Raw genomic sequence first — 11,423 nt, 5'->3', positions numbered from 1 at the left:
TCCCTGTTGGAGATCAGCACGGCTTTATTTAAATCATGAACAATGTGTTTTTGTTTCTTCAGCCTTCTGCTGGCAGAGGAGCTCTTCATTCATTTTATTGTATTAGTGTTTTTATTTATTTATTGCAAATGTAATAAATCATGTAAAGTGGCCGAGAACGTTTCTTACAGCTGACTTTTGTTTTGTTTGATTGTAATTTTTCTCCCAGTTGACACATTTTAAATTAAAGAATTCAACATAAAAACAAAAATATCATAAAAGTTGATTGATTCATGTGAACACATTGCAGCTGTGGAAGCCAAATTTGCTTTAGACTGCAACAGTTCAAACTTGAAGATGTCACATTTTCATATTTACAGTCCAAACTTTGTCCAAATTTATCACTTTTTGGTAGATTTAAATCTGTTAGATAGCAAGAAAATATTTAATATAATATATATTTTAATATTACTGTATTATTTAATTGAAGGGTTTAAAAGACGTGTTAAAGGATAATTTTGGTTTGTTTTTTATTGTTTTTTTGCATCATCTAAGTTATTATGCTGGCCAGCAGATTTCACCACATTTTCATTTGAGGCCACACTGATAATAACACATTTCTTTTCTTCGTATTATTCCTGCAGGTTTATAAAGCTCCACAATCCTCCTGTCAGTTTGCTCGTCAGACTTTAACCTCTACTCGTTTTTTTCCATTGACATCATTCGCTCCATCTGACATCAAGAACATCTCGAGGCAAACTCAGTAGTTTATGCAGGCAACTTTTAATACAAAAAATGATGTAAAAAAACATAAAAAATGATTTTAAGTTAAAAGGAGTCTGTTACAGAGTCACTTCCTACTGTACATAAAACAACAACTAAATACAAACAGCTCCCAGGGCAACAAACCAAACATTCAGTACAAAACCCTTTTTTTTTTTTACAAGACATAAAGAGTCCACTGGAAGAGGAGTAAGGCAGTCTGTCCATCTCGAGTCTTTAATAATCTCACATGATGAAGAGAACCAACGAGCAGCTCGTCTTTGTTTCCTCCCGCTGGAAAACATCCTCAAGACGTTCCTTAGAGAACTTTGTCGTGTTGCTGAAGAGAATCTCGTTGACAGGAAAAATGTCAAAACCATCAAGCTGGTGGTGCGTTCAAGAAAGCTGGGAACTTTATCATTTTAGTCAGTTGAGCAAAACAGGTGATTATTTACTCAAATGTCTTGGATTAAAACATGTTGACGGTTCATTTCTTCTTCTTTTTCTAATCTCCGGTGCTCGTTTAAAGGGGCAGGGCATTTTTTAATTAGTGTTTTTTCCCCGTTAGTGTTCTTCAGACTTCTGCAACAGGTCAACAGGTCAACAGGTCAACAGGTGAACAGGTGAACAGGTAGTGGTTACAGTAAGGTAGTAAACAGTTTCTGCACCCAGACCCAGCAGGGTGCAGGACTTATTCTCCTCTACAGCTGCTTTCAAACACACACAACAAGTTATTTTGGTCCACAGTCTGCAGACCCAGCAGCAGGTTGGTTCAGCTGGTGGTATGAACCGGTTCTCTACATCCCGTTGAAGCCCCCCCCTCCTCCTCTCTGCCCCCCTCGGTACCTGTTGTTGCCCTGACCTGCAGGGTTGTGGTACCCCCCGAGCACTCGGGGCCCGCCGAAGTCCATGCCGGCCTGTTGGAAGCCCCACACCAGGGCGGCGTGCCCCGGCCAGACGGGCGTGGGCCCCAGGAGGCTGCCTCGCATGGGGGTCAGGGGCCCCAGCGGGTGGGGGAAGGGGTACCGGGGCAGGTGTGGGGGCTGCAGGAGGCCGGCGGCCCACGGCTGCTGCTGGTGGCCGTGGGGCGGGGGGGGCGGGCGGGGCAGGGGGGGCGGCTGAGGCAGTTGCGGCGGACTCGGCTGGAGCTGCTGGTTGTTGAGACTCTTGAGACTCGGCGGCTGGATCTGCTGCAGAGCAGAGCAGAGCAGGGTGGGGTGGGTCACTGCAAAATCTAAAACAAGTGTCAATCTGGGACTAAACTACTATACACCAAGGTTATAATAGTTTTGGATTTTTCATTAGTTTTAGTTTTAATTTCGTTGTCAATTTTTGTTTTCAAATTCAGTTAGTTTTAATTAGTTTTTAGAGAGAGTTTGCTAGTTTTGATTAGTTTTATTTTTTTGGAAAATGCTTAGTTATAGTTTAGTTTTTATTAGTTTAGTTTTTATTAGTTGTGGTTTAGTTTTTATTAGTAGTAGTTTAGTTTTTATTAGTTGTAGTTTAGTTTTTATTAGTAGTAGTTTAGTTTTTATTAGTTGTAGTTTAGTTTTTATTAGTTGTAGTTGTTGTGTAATGGGGTATTTGTTGGGTCCAGATTCAATAAGGTCACAATAAATGTTTCCTTTATTTCCTTTGTCTGATCCATCTCAGCCCCAATAAGTTTATTAAGTCATAAAACCAGATAGATAAAATAGATTTCATATCAACCAAAAAGGTTTATGTATGAAAAAAGTTGTCAAAGATGAAAACTAAGGACATTTTCACTATAATTTTAGTTTTAGTTAGTTTTGTAACCACACAATACAGTTTCAGTTGGTTATCGTTTTTTAAAAAACTCCCGTTTTTGTTTTTATTTCAGTTAACGAAAATGTTTTTTCAATTCTAGTTTTCGTTATTTCATTAGTTTCCGTTAACTATAATAACCTTGCTACACGCTAACAGCAGAAACTAGAGAAGACTTTAATCATCCTGCAGAGATGAAACTCACTCGTCACAGCAGCTTAAAATATAGAAGTTAAAGATACAAAAGTACTAAAAGATACGACATATGCATCCATAAATATACATGCATGATATACTTAAAATACGTACTTGGCTGCTGTTGAGATTATTGTTAATATTGCACATAGGGAAGATATTACACATCGGTGAAAACAGATGCATGTCGTATGTGGTTATGAGGACAATAAAAATAATATATACGGTTTATACAGTCATGGAAAACATTTTTTAGACCAGCCTTGTTTTCTTCATTTTCTTTTCATTTTAATGTCTGGTTCAACTAAAGGTTAATTTGTTTGGACAAATATAATGATAACAACAAAAATAGCTGATAAGAGTTTAATCTAAGAGCTGATATCTAGATAACCATATAACCAAAATCATTATCAAGAAAACCATGGAAAATGTCTAGATATCAGCTGAGAGAGGACCTAAGACTGAGCCCTGAGGAACGCCTTCAAACGATTTTGTTTATTGATAATAAACAATTTATAATAAACAAAATCATGACCAATAAAACCATGTTAAATGTCTAGATATCAGTTCTAAAATTAAACTCTTATCAGATATTTTTGTTGTTATCATTATATTTGTCCAAACAAATGAACCTTTAGTTGAACCAGACATTAAAATGAACAAGAAATTGCGTGCAAGGCATTATGGGTAAACCCAGACTAGGTCAGAGTAGTTTTTTTGTGAATGTATTACATGAAGCTTATTGTGGAAGTTAACATATAATGTAAATGTCCTTTCAGTCTGTGTGACATGTAGGTTTATTCCTAGATTACACTACAACGTATTCTTAAGAAAATTCTTAAGAAAAAAATAAAATGTTCCTAAGTTTTTATCTTAAGAACACTTTAGTGAACTGGCTCCTGGTTGTCAGGAGGTGAAATCATCTAAATAACTGGACCTGATCAACAGGAACCAGACTTCTCCTGGTGGCCGGAGCTCCTCATGGTCACGTGTTGGACTTTAAAGTCCACCTGAAGCAGCTACCTGTAGCTGGTACTTCCTGTTACCTTGGTGACGCTGGGTGTGCTGTTGCCAGGCGATGCTCCCTCTCCTCTGATTGGCTGCTCCCGGCCTGACGGCGTCTCTCTGCAGGAGGAAAACAAGAAGAAGTTCAGCAGCAACATACAAGCAGACAGGAACCCTGGTTCACCAGGAGAACTGTGGCAGACGCATCACATCAATCAATCAATCAACCAATCAATCAATCAATCAACCAATCAATCAATCAATCAATCAATCAATCAATCAATCAATCAATCAATCAATCAATCAATCAATCAATCAAACTTTATCTGTAGAGCACTTTTCATACAAGAGAGATGCAACACAAAGCGCTTTACATAAAAAAGGAGAAAATAATAATAATAATAAAGTAAGATAAGATAAAATAAAATAAAATAAGATTTAAAAAAAAAAAATATATATATATATATATATAATAAAAAAATAAAAAAGTAAAAGTCGATAATAACAATAGAAAGTTAAAAAAATTAAAATAAAAAAGCTAGATAAAAAAGATAAAACAATCAATAAATAATTAAGAAATACAGCATGATTATATATATATATATAGAAATAGACTAATAAATAGGAGCAAATAAATAAATAAAAGAGAAGATGTTGTAACACTAAGATGCATGAGCAGAAAAATCTCTAAAAATGTTTCCAGTAAAAGCCAAATTAAAGAGAAAAGTCTTCAGTTTGCTGTTAAAGAGCTGAAGCGTCTCTGAGGCCTCAGGTCTTCAGGTCTTCCACCAACGTGGACCACAGAGAGAAAACGACGCCTCACCATGAGGGTTTATGTTCTAACTTTAATATTATTAGAAGACCAGAAGACCTGAGGGTCCTCCAGGGTTCACAGGATGAAATAAACCAGATAAACAGGCTGGACTAAGACCAGGAAGAGATTTATAGACCAGGAGAAGAATCTGAGAATCCATTCTGATCACAAACTGAAGGGTAGAAGTAATCAGTAAACATGGACTGACCTGAGTCTGTCTCCCTCTGCAGGAGGAGGTGCTGCGCTGCAGGAGGCTGCAACATGTTCAGCTTCTCCTTTATGATCTTCTCTCTCTCTCCTCTCCCTGCTGGAGTCTGTCTGGCTGCTTGGTGCTCTGACAGCAGCTGAGCTCTGGTCTCTGGCTCCTCCCTGGAGCTGAACACCTCTCCCTGGACCTCCTTCTCTCTGGTCTCTCTGGTCTCTGGCTCCTCCTCTCCTCCATGCTTCTCCTCCGTCCCGTCTCTTCTCCTCTGTCGTGGTCTCCTGCTGTAACGCCGAGTGAATCAGGTCCAGAGTTGCTGCGACGGCTTTCTTGTCCTGCGTGTCCTTGGTTGACTTGGTGGCGCCTCCTTTAGCCAGACGAGGGTCGGCGTGGCCGCTCCCTGTAGCCACCAGGTCGGGGAGGAAGCTCTTGAGGGAGCTGAGCTCCTCCTGGACGTCCAGCTGCTGCAGCTGCTGCAGCTGAGCCTGGCGCTCCGCCCTCAGCTGGGAGATGGCCAGACGCAGAGCCTCGAAGTCTGTCTCTGAATGCTGCGGCACGCCGTCCTTACAGGAGGCGTCCGGGACCAGCTGGTCGGAGCGGTGGGACAGGGTGGGGGTGATGGAGCCGGACGGCTGCAGGAGGAGGTGCTGAGGCTGGTCGCAGGAGGAGAGGACGGGGAGGACCAGGTGTTCTGGGGAGACAGAGGGAGAACGATCAGAGGCTGAAGCACCAAGAACCAGCTGCCTCTCAGGACCTGAGGACGGAGGAACAACAGACAGAGGAACCAGAGGAGGAACCAGAGGAGGAACCAGAGGAGGAACCAGAGGAGGAACCAGAGGAGGAACCAGAGGAGAAACCAGAGGAGGAACCAGAGGAGGAACCAGAGGAGGAACCAGAGGAGGAACCAGAGGAGGAGAACATCAGCTGAGCAGAGTGTTACATTTAGGGCTGGGTACCGAACTTCAGTTCTTTTAAGGCATCGACCGAAATGCTTCGGTAGTACAGAGTATCAAAACAGGCCTCGTTGCCAAGTTTCGGTACCCAGAACATAATCACGTGATCAAGACCTGGTCACGCTGCCGGCGATTGGCCGTAACGTTACATGTTATTGCGGCAAACAGGAAAAACAAAGATACTAGGATGTTTTGTGGTAACGCCCACAGACGGGGTTCACGTGTGTCTGTGGTGGGAACTAAAGTGTGTGGCATTGTGTGTGCGTCGTATATATATATATATATATATATATATATATATATATATATATATATATATATATATATATATATATATATATATATATATATATATATATATATATATATATATATATATACACACACATACACACACACACACACACACACACACACACATATATATATCTCAGCAAAAGCATGTATGTAAAGAGGAGAGTTGTGGGAACACAGAGAGCCTGTTTTTCATTGAGATAGCCTGAGGTCAGAGGTCACATGTCCGCTCTGAAAATCACTAAAATAACCGAACTTTGCAGTGTTTTGGTATCCTGACATGTTTGGGGTCTTTAGACTCCTTAGATCTTCTAGTTTCATATGATATCACTATATTTAATATATCATTGTGCTGAATAGTAACATGTTAACTGCCTCCAGCTCCATTAAACCTCTGGACTTGTGTCCCGTGTGCGTCCACTGACCTTTGGGCGCCAGCATGCCGTCGATGATGGGCTGGCGGTCCTTGTTGTCGTGGTAACCAACCAGTCTGGAGAAGTCGTGCTGGATCTCCTCGATGCTGGCCACGATGATGCCGCTGCTGGAGGCAGGAAACTCCTCAAAGTGATGCTCTGAGAGAGAAAAAGACTACGTCAGTACTACAGATCAGCTGGTGGATCATAGAGGAGAAGAGAATGCCTTTATTGTCACTATACACAATGAGATTACTCCAAGAAGCAGTGCAATAGTAAAAATATACAATATAAACATAGGCAAGTAACTGTAAATAAATATATACAATATAATATAAACATGGCCAAGAAAGGGAGGTGAAGTGCACAGTCTTTAACCCTCTGGAGTCCATCTATTTATTGAAAATACACGTTTTATTTACAGTAATAACTTTATTGATATCTGATATGTAGACAAGCTGAGAAAGCCAGTTAAAGTTCAATCATAGGAGCTTTCACAGTGTCACATTTATGTTTCTAGAACATTTTTAAAATGGGAATTTTCTTTCTACAATGAAAACTATTACTATTTTTAATTTACATGCAAATAGACTGTTTTGTAGTTTTATTATTTATTGTTTTTTCTGCTGTTTTTGTGTGTATAAATGGTAAAAAAAAAAAAAGAAGGTACATTTCCATAGAAACCTGTGTCTTTTGTTTGTATTTTGGGTTCCTGGCAGCTTTATACTTTGCTAATTAAAATAAAATGTAAAATCAGACTGATAGCCAAGTGTTTGTGTAGAAAAAGGAGCCATGCATGTGATGTAAGGACAGACTGGAAGAAGCTGAACAGACAGAAACTAATGCAGAGGAAGTTGACACATTTGAACCAAAATCTCCTGGACTTCAGAGGTTTCATTTGCCAAAGCAGATATAATGCTATATACAGTGTTACCTAGATATAAATTGCACATTATAGGACAAATATTGCATGTTGCAAAGTATTGCACATTGAAAAAATATTGCACGCTAGGTAGCTAAATGTTTCAGTAGCGTCCGTGTGAAATCAGTGCAGATGAGAGTTCAGGGTGGTTATTGCTTTTGGGAAGAAACTGTTTCTGAATCTGTTTGTTTGTTTTGGACCTGATGCAGCTGTAGCAACAGGTCCAACAGGTGAGTTTTCAGCTCTTCAGGTGATTGAACCTTTTGTGGTGCCTAGAGCGAGACTTAAAACCAGGGGGGACAGGGCTTTCTCTGTGGTGGGCCCCAGACTCTGGACCGCCCTCCCCCTCCATGTCCCAACAGCCCCCACAGTGGAATGTTTTAAGTCTCGTCTCAAAACCCATTTTTATTCCTTGGCTTTTTAACACTGCGTGAGTTTTGTTGTCTTTTATTTCTTTTATTTCTTTTATTACTTTTATTACTTTTAACTACGTCTTTTATTTTATTTTACTATGTTTATCTGTTTGATTGTATTGTTTTATTTATGGCATCATTTTAGATTGATACACTTATTATTTTATTGCTGATTGGTTTACGGAATTGTTTGTTGTATTGTTGATTTTATGTGCAGCACTTTGGAGACGTTTGTGTTGTTTAAATGTGCTGTACAAATAAAGGGGATTGGATTGGAACGTACCGGTGAGGAAGACGGTGTGGCGGTACTGGGTGTAGCGTCCCTGCAGCTCCATCAGACAGCTGAGGTCAGGAGAGTGGTGGTTCATCATGTCACAGTGATGATACGGGAGGAACTCCACCATCTGACGCTTCTGGTAGGCGTAGAGGACGTCCAGCAGGTTGGCAGCATCCCTCCTGAACCTGATGAACAAACACACACAATAAAAGACTTTAAAACAGAACAAATCATCCATAATCCTCCTGCAGGATGAGAAGTTAGAGGAGGGAACCAGCGGATCTATCGGCCCCAATGTGGCTTGGTTTTTAACCCTTAATAGGACCAATTGAAATACTTGCAAATTCCAAATGTCAACCCTGGAGAATATTGGAGGATATTACATACAGCCAGAATGTGTAAAATAAACATATTATTAAGTAATATTTTCAGAAAAAAGTTTATGAGATTAAAGTGGCAAATCTGCAAGAAAAAAGTTGCTTTTTTCCCACTTTTTTTCTCGTAAATCTGCAACTTTTTTCTTGTAGATTTGCCACTTTAATCTAGTAAAGGTTAAACCCCCGGGTTTGTATTTTTATTTTTATTCATACTTAATATGCCCTAATATGCCGTCATAGTCAAGTTCTCCTCGTCACTGCAGAATAACGTTTGCAGTTTGTACGACTGTTTCTTGTAGATTTTTTTTCTAAATGTTTCATTTTAACATTGGAGGTCGAGGTCAATAAAGTGAATATTATTATATTATTATCATACTAATTGGTCAGATGTCATGGTGCCTGATCTTTGCTGATTATATGGTTCTCCGCCCGATAAAGGGTTAACCCTTAATAGGGCACTCATTCAAATACTTGCAAATTCCAAATTTTGCACAGATTTGCCACTTTAAATCTCTTAAATCTGCAACTTTTTTTCTTGTAGATTTGCCACTTTAATCTAGTAAATTAGCAACTTTTTTCTCTAAATATTACAAATCCATGTGGTTCTACGACCTCACAGAGAGACATGGGGACCCCGTTAGATATCCACTGAAGGTACCAAATATAGTTCTTAAAGGGTTAAGACTAAAATATGAAATATATAAAGTTGAAGTCTCTATGAACTCCGTTCAGTCATACGTGATTAAACCCATCCTGGTGGTATTTAGTGTCTGTGGGTACCTGGATTGTTCCTTTAACTTCTTGTGTGTTTTGCAGTGAACCTTCCACCTCCAGACGCTCTCCACAGAACTCTGCTGCTCCAGGACCATCAGCAGGGACGCCAGGCGCTCTGCACAGCAACATCTCATTAACAAACTTCACACCACATCCTATCATTCAGGATTATACCGGTAAAAAATGTACGAGTAAAAAAAAATGCATATCATGATATTAGCAAAATTCCTACTTGTTGCCGTAGTGGCGTAAGGGTTTTCTTTTCTTTTTTTGTCATTTACTTTTTATTGTTTTTTTATTTTACATGTAAATGAACAAACAAACAATCAACATGAAGATCTATAGACAAATACAGAAAATATCAAGGGAAAAGTAAAAGCGTACAAAAGGGGATTGGAAACATTTTTTGGGTCATTTTGTGTCTTTTTAAAATAATTTTGTCATTTTTTTGTAAATCTGTGTCTTTTTTTGTAATTTTGTGTCTTTTTTTGGTCATTTTGATACTGCATCCACGTAATTTGAGTTTGAGACCCCTGCCCTAGATGGTTATATTTTTATTATTATTTGCTATTAGTCAAGAGTCAAGAGTATTTTTTTTGTATTTGGCAACTGTTGAGATTTGCACATTACACCACATTTAAATTTATAATTGATTTATATTTAGAACGTTTTTTATTTATATATACAGACTGAAAAAAATATATCTTAATAAATCATATCTTCTATATATTTTTCAGTAAATTTTAATGTTGTCAGGAATATTGTTATTGCAAAAACACCCTGAAATATGGTGATAATCTTTTAGGGCTGTACTGCCCACCCCTAGAGCTCACATACAGTGATGTATTTTTTTTTTTTTATTCACTTTTTATTGAGTAATTTTTAACATTTTATACAGAACAGAGAACAGGAACAGTTGGGGTGGGGGTACCTATACCACACAGCATCATCTTTTTCACCTAGCATCCACAGTGATGTATTTATCTCAAAATTATTTTTCATTTTTCAAAATTAATTTGTATATCCTGAAAACAAGACTTGGAGTATTGTGTGTCCGGTGGGACTTGTGTTGGACTTCATTACAGTTAAAGGTTGATTCTGCAGGACTGGTTCCCGTCCTACCGTGAGTGATGAAGTCTGGATTGAGGACGAGCTCGTCTGAAACGATGCATCCTCCGGAGACGAAGAGCTCGTGGTAGCTCTTGTTCTTGATGTCGTCCAGAGTGTCGATGCCCACAAACACCACAGAGGCTTGTTGCTTCAGAGAAACCAGACCAGGGATCTGATGGATCCACACACACAAACATCAACACTCTCTCATCAGACATCAGACTCAGGATCAGACTCAGTTCAACCTGTCCGGGTCCTTCAGGACACATTAACAACACACAGACCTGAGTTCATGAAAGATAAAATAGTTTGTTGTAATACTGTGCATAAACATAACACCAGGAAGGCAGACAAGGGTGATATTGTGCAAGTTCATCCAAGAACTAATTCTCTGAAAAGAACAGAGCTCTATAGAGCGAGTAAAATATGGAATGATTTACCACTTGATATCCATCAAGAAAAAAGCAAAATATCCTTCAAAAAGAAATTAAAGATGTACTTTGTCAGTGGTTAATGTTAGGTGTTGGGCTTATTATATTTTTGGGGGGTTTATTTACATTTTTTTTTGTTTATTTTGGTTGAAAGGACGCTACTCTTTATAGAAGCGATGTTTGCCTGGATTCATGATGTCCAGGATTACAATCAATGATACTGGTTAAAGCTGGATTGTTTTGTTTTGTTTTTTTGTCTTTTATTTGTTTTCTGATCAAATGCATTTGACCAATTATTCCTAAACATTTAATCCAAATGGCTATAATTCAATGGTTTGATTCTACAAACTGTCTTTTAAATTTGTGCTGCTCTTTTCTAATGTATTTTGGAATGTATTTTTACTGTTTAAGTGGTTGTAGGACTGTTGAGTATTACTTATTGGAATGTTTTGACCCCAGGAAGACTAGCCAACTGCCACGGCACAAGCTAATGGGGATCCTTTAATAAAACATAAAACATAAAACATTCAGGTACCTTGTGGACGTGTCCAGCTATGTCCTTGTTCTTAATGACCACCAGCAGTCTGTCTGCTGAGTTCTGCTGGTTGAGGAAGGCCAGAGGACTCTGCTCCACGTTGCCCTGCTTCAACAGGTACTCCTGCAACACAAGAGACACATACTGTACATACAATACAACAGTTCAACCACAATAAGAGA

General features: G+C 39.0%; 1 protein-coding gene across 1 annotated transcript in view; it reads right to left on the bottom strand.

Moving 5' to 3' along the window:
• Positions 1-760: 760 nt before the first annotated feature.
• The window catches only part of tasora (transcription activation suppressor a), a 47,744-nt gene continuing 37,081 nt past the window's right edge, over positions 761-11,423 (bottom strand). Inside the window, exons 22-29 of the mRNA XM_059329476.1 lie at positions 11,242-11,364; positions 10,288-10,447; positions 9,172-9,280; positions 8,021-8,199; positions 6,415-6,561; positions 4,749-5,496; positions 3,768-3,846; positions 761-1,931 (exon numbers count right to left, since the gene is read on the bottom strand). Of these exons, the coding sequence (XP_059185459.1) occupies positions 1,539-1,931; positions 3,768-3,846; positions 4,749-5,496; positions 6,415-6,561; positions 8,021-8,199; positions 9,172-9,280; positions 10,288-10,447; positions 11,242-11,364 (1,938 nt within the window). The 3' untranslated portion in view covers positions 761-1,538. The remainder of the gene's footprint in view (positions 1,932-3,767; positions 3,847-4,748; positions 5,497-6,414; positions 6,562-8,020; positions 8,200-9,171; positions 9,281-10,287; positions 10,448-11,241; positions 11,365-11,423) is intronic.

This window comes from Centropristis striata, chromosome 3, assembly GCF_030273125.1.
Source record: "Centropristis striata isolate RG_2023a ecotype Rhode Island chromosome 3, C.striata_1.0, whole genome shotgun sequence".
NCBI classification, from domain to species: domain Eukaryota; kingdom Metazoa; phylum Chordata; class Actinopteri; order Perciformes; family Serranidae; genus Centropristis; species Centropristis striata.
The sequence above is the reverse complement of the archived record's forward strand: the minus strand, read 5'-3'. Positions and strand labels throughout refer to the sequence as shown.